The sequence below is a fragment of the Balaenoptera acutorostrata genome, chromosome 2 (genome assembly GCF_949987535.1).
Source record: "Balaenoptera acutorostrata chromosome 2, mBalAcu1.1, whole genome shotgun sequence".
NCBI lineage: Eukaryota > Metazoa > Chordata > Mammalia > Artiodactyla > Balaenopteridae > Balaenoptera > Balaenoptera acutorostrata.
This window is the reverse complement of record NC_080065.1, coordinates 46,635,037-46,652,818: the sequence shown is the minus strand read 5'-3', so window position 1 is coordinate 46,652,818 and position 17,782 is coordinate 46,635,037. Positions and strand designations below refer to the sequence as shown.

The 17,782-nt window shown below is 40.6% G+C and overlaps 1 protein-coding gene across 1 annotated transcript in view; it reads left to right on the top strand.

The window, feature by feature from the left end:
• The window catches only part of ANKRD55 (ankyrin repeat domain 55), a 92,979-nt gene extending 75,538 nt beyond the window's left edge, over positions 1–17,441 (top strand). Inside the window, exons 8-11 of the mRNA XM_007195603.3 lie at positions 3,005–3,172; positions 6,354–6,994; positions 14,848–14,940; positions 17,269–17,441. Of these exons, the coding sequence (XP_007195665.2) occupies positions 3,005–3,172; positions 6,354–6,994; positions 14,848–14,940; positions 17,269–17,390 (1,024 nt within the window). The 3' untranslated portion in view covers positions 17,391–17,441. The remainder of the gene's footprint in view (positions 1–3,004; positions 3,173–6,353; positions 6,995–14,847; positions 14,941–17,268) is intronic.
• The last annotated feature ends 341 nt before the right edge of the window (positions 17,442–17,782 follow it).

Below are 17,782 nucleotides of genomic sequence, written 5' to 3'. Positions count from 1 at the left end.
GCCTCCATGTCTGAGAGACCTCTTGGCTCTCCCAGGGGTGGCCTTCTGCCAGCGGTCAAGCCCCAGAGTAAAGCCAAGAAGAGGCCTTCCATGCCCTCCTTTCCTGCCTCAGGACTGATCCTTTCCCAGAGTGACTGACAGGAAGAGTAGCCACTCTCTTCACGGGAAACCCCATTCACAGGCATGTCCTCTTTCACTGTGCCCCTCCTTAGCCTCCCAGGGTCCCACTGCCCAGGCACACCACACAGACATCCCCCACCACCCATTTCCCAGCATCTCTGCCAAGGAAGCAAGGTTCGGGTCCCCTTTGCTCTTGGGTCCAGTGGTCCTATATGCTCTTATCACCTTCTTATCCCATCTGCCTTGGTAGTTCTTTCTACAGCTGGGGAACTAATTTGCTCCAAATCTGCTCTCAGTTCTGGGCTTGGCTTTTGGAAACAGAAAGACACTATTTCTCCTATCCACCCTGCTATATCCCTCCCTGGAGGTTGAGCATAAAATCAACCATATCCTTAAATGAGGAAAGAGGAAGGGTAGAAAAGTATGTATATAGGTCAGGATCTCAAAATATGATCCCACTGCACTAATAAATGGTGTTGAGAAAAGTTGGCTATGTAACTGGAAAAATGGTCAGATTGGCTCCACACCTCACCACATATATCAAAATACACATACAGACACATGTGCAGTTTTTTTTTTTAATCCAAATAAATCTAGAAGAAAATATTGGTTTCCTTTTTATTTACATTCAGTAAAATTTACTTTTTTTTTGACATATAGTTCTATGAATTTTAACACATGCATAGATTCATGTAACCACGACAAGCAAGATTCAAGACAATTCTGTCACCTCCAACATCAACTCAGGTTGTCCTTTTGTAGTCAAGGCCTCCCCTATCTCTAAGCTCTGGCAACCACTGATTAGTTCTGTCTCTTGGGTTTTGCCTTTTCCAGAATGTTATATAAATGGGAATATACAGTATGTAATCTTTTGAGATTGATTTATTTCACTTGGTAGAATGACTTGAGATTCATCTGTGTTCCATATACCAGTAGGCTGTGCTTTTTATTGCTGAGTAGGATTCAGTTTTGTGGATGAACTATAGTTTGTTTGTCCATTCACCCATTGAAGGACATTGGGTTGTTTACAGTTTTTGGCAATTATGAATAACGCTGCTATAAATATTTGTGTATAAGTTTTTGTGTGAACATAAATTTTCATTTCTTTAGCTATATATCTAGAAATGAGATTGCTTGGTCCTATGGTAAGTATGTTTAACTTTAGAAGGAACTGACAAACTATTTTCTGGTGTGACTGTTTCCATTTTGTATTCCCACCAAAAATGTATAAAAGTTCAGGTTGCCCTGAATCTTCATCAGCCTTTGCTATTGCCAGGTTTGGGGTTTGTTTTTTTTTTCAATTTTTTTTTTTTAATTGAAGTATAGTTGATTTACAATGTTGTACCAATCTCCGCTGTACAGCAAAGTGACTCAGTTATACACACACACACACACACACACACACACACATATATATACATTCTTTTTATTTTTTCTTAATTTTAGCCATTTGAATAAATATGTAGTTGTATCCCATTGTGTGTTTTTTTTTTGTTTTAATTTACTTATTTATTTATTTATTTATTTATTTTTGGCCATGTTGGGTCTTCGTTTCTGTGCGAGGGCTTTCTCTGGTTGTGGCGAGCGGGGGCCACTCCTCATCGCGTTGCGCGGGCCTCTCACTATCGTGGCCTCCCCTGCTTGGAGCACAGGCTCCAGATGCGCAGGCTCAGTAGTTGTGGCCCACGGGCCCAGCCGCTCCGCGGCATGTGGGATCCTCCCAGACCAGGGCTCGAACCCGCGTCCCCTGCATTGGCAGGCAGACTCCCAACCACTGTACCACCAGGGAAGCCCCCCATTGTGTTTTAATTTGCATTTCTCTAATGAAAAATGTTATTGAGCACCTTTTCATGTACTTATTTACCATTTATGCATCTTCTTTGATAAAGTGTTCAGATCTTTTGCTAATTTATTTTAATTGGCTTGCGTATTTTTTTATTCAGTTTTGGAATACTTTACATATTCTGAATACAAACTCTCTGTTGAATGTGCTGTTTGCAAATATATTCTCCCAGTCTCTGGCTTTTTTTTTTTTTCTTCCTTAAGAAAATAATAGTTTTGCCATTTAACAAGGTTTAAATACTGATGAATATTCATCTACCTTCTCTGGCTGATGAAGGACCTTCTAAAACATAAAATCATGAAACAAACCAAAAATGAACAGGTAAATAAATGTGATTATTCCTTAAAATTTTTTATGGAAAAAATCACTAAAAAATTAAAAGCTAAGTAACAAATTAGAGGAAATGTTTTCATAAACATAACCTAGAAAAAAATTGATACCTTAAATATTTTAAAAGCCTATATAAATTAGTAAGAACAACTAATAATCTAATAGAAAAATGGGCATAGGGCATTAAGAATCATTTCAATGAAGAAACTCAAATGGCAAATAAACATATATTTCAAAAGTTCTTCCCCACTATTAATTAAAGAAATGCAGAAGAAAACAACACTGAAGTACCATTTTGCCTACCGAGTTGGTAAAGATCTTTAAAGATGGTGATAATACAGTATTGGGAAGGAGTAGGGACACAGCTGGTAGGAGGAGAGATTGAGCCAGTTTTTTTGGAAGGCAGTTTGGCACTATGTATAAAGAGCCTTATGACTGTTCATACCCTTTGACCCCCTACTTCCTCTTCTAGGAAATTCTCAGAAAGACTAAAGCAGGTGGAAGGCCACAGAATATCAGAATTAGAGGAGAGGCCCTTACACACATACACCATCATCCTGAAGCCCCATTTAATGCATACCATTTCCACACTGTAAATAACAACAGGTCTTTCCTGCCACGACCCAACTTCAAGCAGGAGCTGTTGCCAGCTAAGTAACCTGTACCATTCATGTGCTCAGACACTTATGTTGTTCCCCTGTGGTCCCCCAGGACACCTCTGCACTGGGCTGCAGCTGCAGGAAAGGCAGACTGTGTGCAGTCACTGCTGGAGCTGGGCATAGACAGCAACCTGCGAGACATCAGTGAGAGCACACCCCTGGCCTACGCCCTGTACTGCAGCCACACGGCCTGTGTCAAGCTCCTCTCCCAAGAGAGCAGGTGAGCGCACCAGGAGGCACTCATTTTTTCTTCCTCTCAAAGATTTATAAAATTGGATGAAATTGTTTAAACTGCCAAAACTAGCAGAAAACCAGCAATAACTTAATAATCATGTTTGCCATTATCTAACATGTAATGACATGTCCTTGACGCTGTGGAGCAAAATGATAGCAGTAAGCCTGAACCCATCAGCCTAATATTCACTGAACTCTAATCTCTTCTTTCCTTTTTCTCCCTTTCCTCGTCCCTTTATGCCATATACTATTTATTTATTTATTTATTTATTTATTTATTTCTGGCTGCATTGAGTCTTCGTTGCTGCGCGTAGGCTTTCTGTAGTTGCGGCGAGTGGAGACTACTCTTCGTTGCCGTGCGCAGGCTTCTCACTGCGGTGGCTTCTCTTGTTGCGGAGCACGGGTTCTAGGCACGTGGGCTTCAGTAGTTGCAGCACGCGGGCTCAGTAGTTCCGGCACGCAGGCCCTGGAGTATGCCATATACCCTTAATTGCTCTTTTGCCTAAATCAGCATTTCTCCAGCTTTTTGTTCTCAGGACCCTTTTACACTCTCAGAAATTATGGAGGACCCTAAAGAGCTTTTGTTTATGTGAGTTACACCTATCAATATTTATGGCATTAGAAATTAAAACTGAGAAACTTTTGAAAAAATATTTTGTTATTAATTTAAAGTAATAACCCATTACATTTACAAGCTAACATTAATACCATATTTTTAGTTAAAAAATAACCCAGTCTTCAAAACAAACCAAAAGAATGTAATGAGAAGAGCAGTTTTGTTCTACTTTGCTCTTGAGTCTCTTTGATATCTTTATAGAAGCTTAATAGAATACAGCTGCATTCCCACATCTGCTTCTGAATTCAATCCATTGCAATATGGTTGTTTTGACTGAAGTGTATGAAAACAATCTGGCCTCACATAGATATGTAGGTGAAAAAGGGAGGAGTATTTCAGGAACCTTTTCAGATAACTGTGGATACTTTTCCTTTGATACTACACCAAAACTTGACAAGTAGTAGTTTCCTAAAGCTTAGTGGCAATGTGGACTCTGTCACCATATCAGTGAAGTTTTTGAATTCTGTTACATTAAAATCCAGTCATCTCTCTAGCACTTTAAATGTGTCTTACATCTATGCATGATTTTATAATATCTTGCATTGGTCATTTGGAAAATATTGGTTTACTTAGTTATGAAGATCTTCCAAATAGTACATTTCATTATACAATACCAGAAAAAAAATCACATTTGTTAATATCACCACTGATCTCATCAGAAAAGCCTCTATGTATCAGGAAGCTGTCAAGCTCACAGTGTGCATACAAATTTTCCAAGATTCTCATTTTTGCTTGAAAGCTAGATTTTTGTCATTGGCAACAATTAATGTCAATTGTTTACCTTGAAATGACAGGCTCACTTTGTTCATTTTTGAGAAATCAAATGCCCATCTCCAAATAACCACAGCTTGTCTATAAGCCATAAAAATCATGTTTCATGAAAAAAGTGCCTAGTTCAGCTAGCAACTCAAACAACGGCACAAATGTTTTACCTCAAAACAACCATTGTACTTCAGTATATAGTAGAATTGCTTATGAATACTTCCTATTTTATCGAAAAAATGTATCTCAAGGATCAATATTTAGTAAAATTAATAACATTTACTGGACATTATTAAGTTTAATGGCAATTTTCTCAATGAAAGTCTATTGTTGTTACTACCTTGATTTGTGCCAAGGAGCCCACAGTTTCACCCACTTGCTCTCTTGCACCCTTGGTGTAAAAAGCAGACCAGTGAAAAAAACAACATCTTGATATTATTATGAATATAGGTTAAACCTCATGAAACTTCTGAAGACTGTCAGGGCCCTCACCTCCAGGTTCAGTGGACCATACTTTGAGACCCACTGGCCAAAATCAGAACCTTAAAAGGAGGAGGAGATTGTTTGTAGAAGATGCTGAAGTAGCATCAGTTAGCACAGGGGCATATTCTGTACGGGGAAACTTGAAAGAATGCTAGAGATCTCCTGGGGTTCTCACTGGTAGTATCAGGAGTCCAGAAGTTGTGTTTAATATTTCAAAAAGCCTATTGGAAGGTGAAAGGAGGATAAAAATATATCACAGGAATAAAGATTCAATTATACACTGTGTGACCTGCAGGAAAAAAACAAAAACAAAAACCATTCATTATATGCAGTCAAAATGAGGGGTGATTTTTTCAAATTACATATTACAATATCTCACTCCAAAGAGTAATGTTGCAATCTGGCTTTTAGGGCATGAACACGGTCAGGTTTCATCATTAACTCATACCACAGAAAGCATTAAATCAATTGTGGCCTCAGAAGAGAACAACACAGAATTTTCCAAGGAACAAAAACAGAATAGTGCCTCAGGGAAACTCTCCACACAAGAAGAGCCAGCCGGACAGCTGCTGACCGTTTTTTCCTTTAGAAATTGCCTGCTCATTGGGCATTGCTCATTTTCTTCTGCTGCCACGCCCAACCTCTGGCATACACACTTCCTCTTCTGCAGCTGAAGCCCAGACAAAAGCTTCTCTCCTCGGCTTCCTTTAGTACACTTTTTCAATAGGAAATTTAGTAAAAGCTCAACAAGAAACAACACACAAACAGCGTAAAATGGGCAGGCTTCCTAAGGTGGATACTATCAGAGCTCTGCCCAGATCTCCTGGGATCCCTTTCAGAGAAAGCCTAAAATCACACTCCCCCGACATCTGCAACCTCCACCCTGCTGCTGCTAGTTGAAGCCTGAACTCCACATTTGGCCTTCATCTCTTTGACTTAAAGCTTGCACTCCTACCGACTGTCCTTAAGAAGTGAGAACAGTAATACTTTGAGATATTTTCAGCTTACTTGATCCCTGGGAGAAAACAAAATTTGAAAGGATAGTTCCTGAGGGAGCAGGTGAAATCTAACTAAGAAATGTTCTAACTGGACAGAGAACTGACCATGGCAAGGAAGGGGCTGGCCAAGGAGGTTGTGAGTAGCTCTTGCACGTCACCTTTGACTTGAGAGGGCTTCGAGTGTCTTTGGATGATCTCCGACAACCTGCTCAGGTGGATGGAATAGAGGGAGGTCTATTGTGTGGTTACTGCTGGTGTCTCCACTTCCTGCCCTCACGTAGCATCCTTGTTATTTTATATTCCCATAGAACAGAGCCTACTCGACCCCTTCCTTCCCAGAAGAGTAGACCCCAGAAGAAGGAGGGACGATTCAGCATGCTCAATCAAATCTTCTGCAGGAACAAAAAAGAAGAGCAGAGGGCCTATCAGAAAGATCACAGCAGGGACTGGCACAGGGGAGAGCCCACCTCGGAAGTTGATGACATCATCACCACCTTTGACAGCAACGTGGATACCAACTGCCAAGAACAGCCTGGTGGTCGGGTGGCTATGGTTGAATTTAAGAAGAGGACCTCAGAGAATTCAAAATACCACTTGCCAGAAAAGAAGCCCCTGGCCCATAAAGGGCTTCCACCAATCAGAACGCAGAGTCTCCCACCCATCACCCTAGGCCATAACTTCCTGACAGCCTCCCAGGGGGCCACTTCCCATGCTGGCCTGAGCTCTGGTACTCATCATGCTGCCCAGCAATCTCAGAAAAGCCTAAGTGAGCAGGATTTATTGAATAACAGAACTGGCTGCCAGGTATTGCTCGATAACCAGGTGTTCTATAAAGCTTGGACTGTGTCTTCTTCTGATAAGCTGCTAGACAGGTTGCTTACCAGCAGATCCAGTCACCAGGAGGTGTCATGGCCACCACATCTTCCTCATCTACATAATCCTTCATCAGGTAATGTCCCTGCTTCCTTCTTTCTCATTTCTGACAGATTCTATACAAGAAATGTGTCATGCAGTCCTGGGTTAGGAACTGGAGTGACAGTAGGTAGCCTAGAGGACAGGGTCAGAATGGAAATGAGTGATTAGGCTACCTTTTTCCCTTGAGTCTACTGGATTCAGGATTTCCAGGCTATGGAAACAGTCTGCTTTTCCACCTTGAGAGCAATCATCAAGTAAAAGTATGTGCCTTCTCATCTTCTCTCATCGCAGCAGGTATGTGTGGTGACTGGCAGATTAGAGCAGGAATATTACTATTTCCACTAGCAAGTATTCTTAAGCAGGGATACTTGGCAATATCACCTATGAGGGGTTGATTTGTTTGTGTGATTGTTTGTTTTTAAATCATGTGTTCAATGACCACTCCAGGACTACTGAACCAAGATCTTGGTGAGGCAAAAGGGAAAATGGCGATGCCCTCTATGTATACGTGTAGAAAGAGAACACATTTGCACATGTGTGGCTCAGGTCTCCATACACACCAAAGGGTTACATGGCAATTCTCCCTCCTGCCTCTTGCCCCAGCTACCGAGTGCCCCTCATCCAAAGCTATGTTATTAATTTTGTGTTTACCTTCCAGAGATATTTTATACATATTTAAATATATATGTATATATACATTTTAAATAAGTGTATCACACTAAAGAATCTATATTTTTATACACATGCAAGCAATATATACGTATCTATTTTCCCATTTAACATTTGTGTTAAACAAATGTATCACACTAAAATTTTTATTTATTTTTTTAATGGCCCCCAGGTGATTCTGATGTATACCAGAGACTAAGAACTATCGTTCTAAAGCAGAGGCTGCAAAACAGCTTCCAAAATCAGTTCATTACTAATTCAGTAATCAAGTGAATTAATTACTAATATTTAAAAATCATGAAGTTTTACATAAAAATTTAAAACTCTAGCTTCTCTTGAGAAATCGAAAAGTCTGGCAACACTGAACCCAAATTTCACTTGGCAATAATTGCCTGGATCTGAGTAACCACTATCCCCATAGACATCACTTGGACATCACTGTCCCCAGTTCAACCCAGTCTGCACCACTCTCCAGTATCTCTCCGTGGAGTGTCAGTTGTTCTTACCAACAAGTTTCTGTTGTTGTTTTTCTTATAGTAGGGTTAAGAGGAAAAATGATATATTGCTTGAGCCCATATTTCTTTCAGAAGTAGAAAAATGAAAGCCCAAGATGGCTATGTATATTTTAAGAAGTAGAGGAGCACAGTATATCTTTGGAAATAAGGAATATTCCTTCCCATTTAATATGCAGCATGAGTCTGGCTCTCCTCACTCATCTTCATGTGCCTGATGTCTGAAACCTGTGACATAGAGTATGGCTTCCCTCATACATATTTATGTTTTTAAGCACAGGATAGATAGGAATAAACACATGAAGGCTATTTCCTGAGAAAAACTTCCCTCAAGATTTTACTTCCTCCACAAAGCACTGAAGCGTGGGTGGTTTTTCCTTGTGTTCTGCAGAAAGGTGAGGAAGAAAAGATATTGATCTGCTGTCTTTGACACTTTGGTGGCCTACAGGGCCTTGACTCAGCCTGCTTTCTGGAGTTAGTCCTGTCTTAACTAATATCTTCTTTTTTGAAAATTTTTTGAAATTTGTGAAAGTCTTGTTCTTGTTCTGTTCCCCGGACAGCCTTGGGCTGTCTTTTCTATATCAGTTAGGATTGGATTCATCTGCCTGTAACAGAAATGCAAAGTAACAGTGGCTTAAACAGCATAGTTTATTGCTCTCATATGAAAGTAGTCGAAGGTGATGGTTCCCAGGTGCTTGGTGAATCCATGATCACCAGAGACCCAGGCTCCTTCCATCTGTATGCTCTACAACTTAACCTATGCCTTCCATCCTTTGGATCATTTCACATTTCATAATATCTGACAGAGCAGGAGGAAGGAAGGGGGGTGTGGAAATGGATGTCCGCCAGCTGAATTAGCTCCCATTAATAAGTTACCTCCCATAAATTCCACAGTCTGCTTCCATTTCGTTGGCCAGAACTTTAGTCACATGATCATGCCTATCTGCACGGGAGACTGGGAATTGGATCCTTTTAACTGGGTACATGACCGTCCCTCCAAAATTGGATTTTTGTTTCTAGGAGGAAAAAGAGAATAGATATTGGATAGAGAACTAGTAGATTCTGTCACATGTGCCATCTAAAACCTTTTACATTATTTAAAATAAAAGGAAATTCAATAAATTGGTTTGAGGATTTGTTTCACTTTTCCAATGAAGTAACTTGAAAAGTCCTATGGGGCAGAAAAGCAGAAAAGGAGAAGCAGAATTCTCCAAGGGAATGTCAAATAATTAGCCATGCCTGTACCAAAGCATTTATTTTTTTCAACCAATGTTTTTGAATGCTGATAATAACTAGGAGCCTTTCTAGGTAACTGAGTCATGACAAGATAAACTCCCAAGAATCTTCAGCCTATAAATGAACTTTAAGGTACATGGATTTGCTAAACTGATTATACAACTCACTTTAAATTGATTTTCTTCTCATGTTTAGATACAAAATCATAAGAGTTTTAAACGGAAAGGACCTTAGTTCTTTCACTCATTCTTTAATGGGTAATGTCTTTAAAGGATAATGTCTATTATCCTGATTTATGAAGAGGCAGCACATCCAGTGGTTAAGAAAGGGATTCTTTTTTTTTTTTTTTTTGGCTGCACCACACGGCTTATGTGATTTAGTTCCCTGACCAGGAATCAAACCTGGGACCACGGCAGTGAAAGAGCCAGCTCCTAACCCCTGGACTGCCAGGGAATTGCCCCAAGAGAGGGATTCTAAAGTCACTCTATCTGGGTTCAAATTCTGACTCTCTCATTTACTTGCTGTTACTGAATCTCTCTGAGCCGTTGTTCCTTCATGTCAAAAATGGGAGGAAATACCTAACATGTAGGGCTGTGAGTTGCTGTTAAGATTAAACAAATTGATACATATAAAATACTTAGAACAGTGATTGCGCATAGTACTATACACACATACACATTTGTGGGTTTTTTTTTTTAACTATGTGCCAGGCCCTATGCTAAGCACTATGCCTTAGAGACAAGCTACAGATGACCTTTGTTTAAAAGACGATGACATGGGCTTCCCTGGTGGCGCAGTGGTTGAGAATCTGCCTGCCAATGCAGGGGACACGGGTTTGAGCCCTGATTTGGGAAGATCCCACATGCCGCAGAGCAACTGGGCCCGTGAGCCACAACTACTGAGCCTGCGCGTCTGGAGCCTGTGCTCCGCAACGGGAGAGGCTGCGACAGTGAGAGGCCCGCACACCGTGATGAAGAGTGGACCCCGCTTGCCGCAACTAGAGAAAGCCCTTGCACAGAAACGAAGACCCAACACAGCCAAAAATAAATAATTAATTAGTTTAAAAAAAAAAAAAAAAGACGATGACATTTAAGTAAATGTGCTAGTCAGCTGCCTTTTTGCTCTCAGATCTAGTCTCTTCCCTCCAGCTCTACTTTGTATCTCAGGAAACTACACTTCCCAGGCTCCCTTGCAGCTGCTTCCAGGTACTTTTGGCCAAATACCAAGAGGCACTGGCAAAAGAGTAAGAGCAGGAGAAAGAGGAAAACAAGTGTAGTTCTACACAGTGTCCCTCTGCTTCCTATGGATTCTCCAACAGGGGTTCCAATTCCTCCCACTTCCTCCACAAAGCCCCTCACTCTGTGGTTCTGGCTCCCACTAGCTTCTGAGCCTTGGTAATACCAACTCTTCCCCTTATCACTCCAGCCTAGAAGTGGTTGCATCTTCCTGCTGTGGTTAATCTCTGGATTGTCCTTCTACCCTGTCCTCTGGCTTCTCACCTTTTCCACCAACCAGTATAACCACCTTTCTGTATGAAATTCCCTCTGTTTCAAAGGCCTAAAGAAGTCTCTATTTTCCTAAATGAGCCCTGATTGATAAGGCAAGACATGTCATCTCTCTCGGCTAAAGTTTTCCTACCCTCTGGATACAGAGTCTGGGATCATTTTGTTTCATGAGGCCCTTGCCAGTTATAATTTACATGGCCTAGAATCTGCTCAGTCTTACAGCTAATTGTTCTGAATATGTCACTAAGGACATATTCAGAACTTGAACCCAGACCTCCTAAATAGGAAGTTATCCCATGGCAATGTATGTATTTCTCTCTTTAAGTCTCAAAGTCCAGTTTGTTAGTATGCTTACCAAATTACCTACAACGTGATTTTCTTAAAAATTACACTGTACTCCCCAAAATAAAAAGATTTCTCTCTGCCTTATAGATTTTATTTTTGTGAATATTTTTAACCCAATTTGAGGTGTTGTTTTTAGAACTACTGAAGCTTCCAGAGTACAGTTGGGAGGGTTCACTTAAGGGGTTTAAGTTGTTAGTCTAGGCAGGTTGAAACTCAGTAGATTTCTACATTGAGCTCCCATACTTGATTTGAAACCTAAAGTAGTAAAGCAATTGGATACTATAAATCATACCACAGCACCACTGGCTTGCACTTGGGTGGTCCCTTTACTTTGGATTTTCTCTTTTCCCACCCTGGGTTTAGTAGAAATAATACAGGCTAGCAGTGATTGCTACCGTTTGAATTCCTGGCAGCTAATGTCCTGTGCTTACATCAGCAGCCCTGAACATTTAGCTGTAATGATTATTGCTTAACATTTATTGAGACCTGTCAGTGGGCTAGATGGAGAGACATGCAGGATGAGGCACTTAACTTAATGAGGGAATTTGGAGCACATCAGCTTAATTCATTGAGAGCAGCTTTCAGAGAAAATTGAACAGAAAGCTCTGTGGTGTTTGCTACCAGCCTGGTTATTTGCAGGCTATCACAAGGAAGCTAAGAAAGTGTTTGCTTCCTTTCTCCCTCAAGAGAGAACTTTCTTCTCCAGAATTTTCTAGAGTATCCCAGCAACAATGCACTCTCCTCCTCAGGTCTGATAGTAGGTAGGTCTGATGCTGTGATCACCTCTGTTTAAACCCATCAGAAGCTTTGCATCTTAACAGGACGAAGGCCGGATTCTTTAGCTGGCAAACAAAGTCCTCCCAACATGGCCTGGCCTCACTTCCCATTCTCAACTTCTGCACCTCCCGTCTCAAATCCTTTCCTCCCACCCCCCATCCCCTTGAACAGTTCCTTGAATAACTCTCAGTTCCTAGACAACTACATACCTTTTTACTCTATGACGTCTTTGCCCATGTTATTTTTACTTTCCATCCACTGTGTGCTTGACAGATTCCTACAATCTTTTAAGAACCAGCCCAAAACTTGCCTCCTATGTAGAAGTTACCCTGACTGCTGTAGGAGGTGTGACCCATTTTTACTATCCATCATAAAAGAATATCTCTGCCTTGTTAAGCCTCCTCTGGGGCAGTGAACCACATACTTCCCCTTCAACAGCACTGCAGGAGAGGAATTTTTATCCCCATTTTAGAGATGAAGAAATTGAGGAGTAGAGTGGTTAGCCCACCGGCCTAAGGTCACAGAGCTAGCTAGGAAGTAGCAGAGCAGATGTTCAAGCGAGGTCTATGGGATGCAAGACACATTGACCTCTCTGGACCCTTCTTTCTTGTTTGATACCCTCACAGCACTACTCATGGCCTTCAAAAGTACAACTTTACCTGTCTCTCTTCCCATCAGCCCCTCCTGAGCACCTTGCCTTCTGTTTGTACTCTAGGCTCTGGAATACAGTGATTTTGCAATAGATGAGTGCTGAATTATTATTAATCTTCATTCACTTCTGTTTCCTCATTTAACGATGAAAACGTTTCCTGCCTTTTTATTCTAAGACAGTGGTCCTCAACCCTGTCCCCACAGGCTGGACACTCCCTGAAGGTGCCTACAGCACAGATAAGAGAACTTTGGACTATGCACATTCTGCCTTGTCCTTCAAAAATGAGCAAAATGCCAGTGTGGAAGAAAGTTTAACTCTCCTCCCACCTCCTCCCAAATCACTGCTGAAGTCCTTCTCTGCCACTTCTCTCATCCTATCAATATTGCTTTGGCCCCTAAGGAGACAGGATAGTGTGGATTTTAGGTCCAGAGCCTGGGTGACACTTCCCATCATGTGATCTTGCAGACAATTTAGAACTTCTCCAAGCCACAGTGTCCTCATTTGTAAAATGGGGATGATAATAGTACCTATCTCACAAGGGAAGGTGATTGTTAGGATTAAATGAGATTATGCCTACAGCAGTTAGTCCAGTCCTTGACAATAGTAAGTACTCAATATGCATTATCCATAATTATCATTATCTCATTTTTGGTTTTGCAAATTTCTGCTCAAGTGTTCATGCATGAATAATCAGGTATGAGCTGATATGGGTTTTATTGTAATTCTACTTAGGAATGTCTTCTCTTTAAATAATGGCTTGTGAGGTTATTTAACCTTCAAAGTTCAAAGGAATAAAAATATAATGGCAAAATGTCCACCAAGGAGACTAGAAATTTTGCTTAATATTCATCAAATGACATCAAATGACACTGCTCAGATGACTGCACCTACAAATCTACCACTGAACTCATTGAAGCAGGTGGGAGGTGAATCATGGCTAATGCTTTTTTTCCCCTATTCTAAGGACTGCTTTACCCAAACGGAAGACTTAAACCCTATGAGTGTTGCTGTAGTGATTCTGGTTCCTACTAGACTACTAAACAAAAGATCAAATGAATACATGCCCCACTGTCCAGGAGATCATGTTAAACATGCCACAGAATAACACTGTAATAATTGCTAATGTTTATTGTTTACTCTATAAGCTAAATGCTTTACCTTTGTTCTCCTAATCTTTATGACAACTGAAAAAGACAGATAAAATTATTTTCTGCATTTTACATGAGGAAATTGAGATTTAAAGACAGAACATCACTTGCCCAAGTTGGGAATTAAGCCTAATCCTGTCTGACCCCAGAGCCCAAACTCCTATTTATTATACCATTTGGTCAACTTGTTAAATGGACTTAACTTTTGTGTAGTCCCTTCTATTTTCAGGTATTTGGAACATCCATCTCTTGTAATCAGTCACGTGCTAATAAATGTTTAATAGGTGGCTCTTCAGAGAAAAATCAGTACTTGCTGATTTCCCTGATGTAAATACTCCCACCATGGCTGATGTCAAGCCACCGAGTATGATGTCAACCAGCTCACAAAATTCCTGAAAATTTAAGAGCCGTTATGCATAGCTCCAGCATAACTCTACTGGTCATCTAAATTAGATCATCCAGATCTCCCACGTGCTTTCACTCAGCTCCCATCTTCTTGATCAGTGAGTCTCAATCCTGGATTCACATCAGAATCACCTGGGAGCTGACAAAAATCTGGCATCCTATCCCAGCCCCAGAGATACTCATTTATTTGCTGTGGTGTTTAGCCAGAGTAGCATCTTTTTTTAACTCCTCAGATAATTTCTCTGTGCAGCCAGGACTAAGAAACACAGCTCTAGAAGAATATATCCTACTCATCACCCACTCATTCAACCCAGATTGACCAGTATGTGATACACTAATACCCTATGTTGTTTTTCAAACTTTCAAGTTTTGTAGAGTACATGGCCAACTGTGCTTGTTTATAAAATTTAAATAGTTTACTCAAGAAATGATTTCTGATACCTTTTCCTTTCATTTAAACGGTGACTGGCATGTGATAGAAACTGAATATGGTATAGCTATTAGTATTTTTTTGTTATTGTTGTTAACATCATAAATTTCATGATCTATAACAACTTTTATGATTCTTTTATCCATTGGATTTTATAATTTGCACTTGGTTGAGTCTCATATGATTGATGCAAACTGTTTGTCCCCAGGACAAAATTTTCAGCATCTCTCCCCAAACAGACCTAAAATCTGGGATCTTCCTTTCACCCGGAACAACCTGGCACCCCTACCAGACCAAAAATGTAAGTATTTTGACTCTTCCTCAGCTTCCTTTGCAAAGGTTAACACTGTTAACACGTCTAGACAGGGCTAAATGTTATTTTGGTTTACTTTCATTTTTTTCAAGAGAACATCAGGGCCAAACCCTGTAAATTACAGGAAAATAAAATAGAGACAGTCTTTAAAGCTTCATCCAACATGGTAATGCTTGTTTAAAAAAATACTCCCTCCCTGGGGGAATTTTTGTGTTTGGACTATAAAAACAATAACAGAAGTTTATTTTGCTATGTACTATTTAATGTCTTTAATGCTTTAAAAATTCTTCTCTTAAGACTGGCTTCCTGACATTGTTTTCCTTACTATGTTGGACAGATAGAAATGTGTCTTACCTCTGCACTCACAGGCTATGCATTCCTAAGCAGAAAGGAATAATCAAGTAGATGCTGTTCATCAGTTTTACTTTTAGCGTTATTTTATACAAAACTTCTGACAGTATAAACTGTTAATACATTCTATTCACCAAGTGATCAAGTTTGCCTGTGCCTAAGTATTATCTGGGGTGCTTGTTATAAAGGGGATTCCTGAGCCCCACGCCTAGAAATTCTGAGTTTGTAAATCCTTATATCTGTACTCTGAGGCAGTAGAGATGAGAAAACTTGAGTTCAGAGAGGTCATATAACTTGCCCATTATTTAGGTAGTAAGTAGCAGAGCCAGAAGCAAAATTACAGGATACTGAGTCAGCTGTCACATGAAACAGGTAATACCTATTGGATTTTTTTTTTTTTTTTTGGCTGCGTTGGGTCTTCATTGCTGCGCGTGGGCTTTCTCTAGTTTCGACAAGCAGGGGCTACTCTTCATTGCGGTGCACAGGCTTCTCATTGCGGTGGCTTCTCTTGTTGCGGAACACAGGCTCCAGGCACACAGGCTTCAGTAGTTGTGGCACGCAAGCTCAGTAGTTGTGGCTCACGGGCTCCAGAATGCAGGCTCAGCATCTGTGGTGCACGGGCCCAGTTGCTCCACGACATGTGGGATCCTCCCGGACCAGGGCTTGAACCTGTGTCCCCTGCATTGGCAGGCGGACTCTCAACCACTGCACCACCCGGGAAGCCCCTACTCATTGATTTTAATTTCCTTCCTTCCTGTTCTTCCTATCCCAACCCACTCCTTTATAACATGTACTCAAGCACTTGTGTGCACATCCACACACACACACACACACACACACACACATATCCACACACACACACACACACTCTCTCTCTCTCCACATCTTCTTAATTGCAGAGGTTAGGTGATTTAGAAGCTGCCCTATTTAAGACAAGTTCCTTAACCTTTCTGTACTTCAGTTTCTTCACTTAGCTTATAAGAGTAGTGCAACCTGATAAGACTGTTGAGAGGATTAAATGAGATAATGTACATAAAACCCTTTGCAGCTGTTTGCACAGAGTAAATATCCAATATATGTTTTCTGCCCCAGGCTACAGTTCAAATGGGATGAAGCAAGAGTTCTAGAACCCTTTAGGTAAAAACAAAGAACCCTGCAGTCTTAGTACAACTCTGTTTTCTTTCAGATAAGGAAAGGGAGAGGGAGAGATTTGTCCAAAGTCACACACAGTTAGTAGCACAAACTAAGATCTCTGCCTTGACAGATTATCTCCTTTGCCCTTACTAATTTGTCTAAAGGGAGAGTTTTGGATGGTGTGAATTCAATCATTGAATGAAATTCAAGTCTGACCTTGTCTTTAAGCAGAAATGTAGTCACAAAGACATCTCATTAAGGGAAGAATCACTCAGCCTTGAATCCTGGTGTGGCTTGGGGAAGCCAAAGTAACGGATTTTCTTTGGCAGAACCCAGGGGCTTTGCTTTTCACAATTAAATTTAAGGAGATGGGAAGATAAAGATCTTTGATCAACTGTAGCTCTATGAAAAAGAAGTGGAAAGGTACAGTGCTTTTCCTAAAAGAAACCTGAGAACCTTTTGACTTTTGCATAAAAGCACAGTACAAACGTCTTGGGGCTTATTTAGAGCCTTGTGCTGACCTGACCATCAAGGGCTACGCCACCCAAGGAAAAGAAGGCTCTGCTAGGCACCAATAGCCTGATCATGTTTTGATCACACTTGGCCCCGCCTTGTATTTGTGCATATTTGGCATCCCTGACTACACGTGGTAAGCCTGAATAGATAGATAGATATACATGGCTTTCTCCTGCAGTTTAGGTCTCCCCAAGAAAAGCTTCTTAGAAGGGCCTCCATTCCTTCAGAAATAACACAGTTCTCCTGCCATCATTCCTTGTGAGACTCTGAGAGATGCAAACCTTGAAAGTTTTTCATTCTATTCTTTCCTCCCAGTTCTATCTGGAGAACCTCTACGGACAAACCGAGTGCTTCCTGCTATCCCAAGCCAGCGGAGATACAGCCCACCAGCTGAAGAGAGTGAAAACTCTGCCAGTTCCACCAATGATGAAAATTAATCAGTGACTGTGGGTCACTGATTGTAAAAATATAGATTATATATATTTTCAACTGTCAAAGGATAAGATTACTTTGTAAGAACAAAGACTAATTTAGTAAATTGCATTCTATAAGCCATTCACGGTTTTACAACTCAAAATTCTTTGTTCCAAATAAGCACTTAGAATCTTTGTGCATATATTGTAAGTCTGTGAGTTTCCATGACCTCTACATGCCAAAATAAAAAGTCACAACATGTTATCATCAGGAAAACTTAGCTGTGTTTGGTTTGCTTTGTGGCATGTTTGCTGGTCTTTTTGAATGATTTTATGTTTTTAAAAAATGTATGCTTTGCTGAATAAAAAAGAAAGCACATTCCATACATGTTTTTTACATTCATTGCAATTCTACT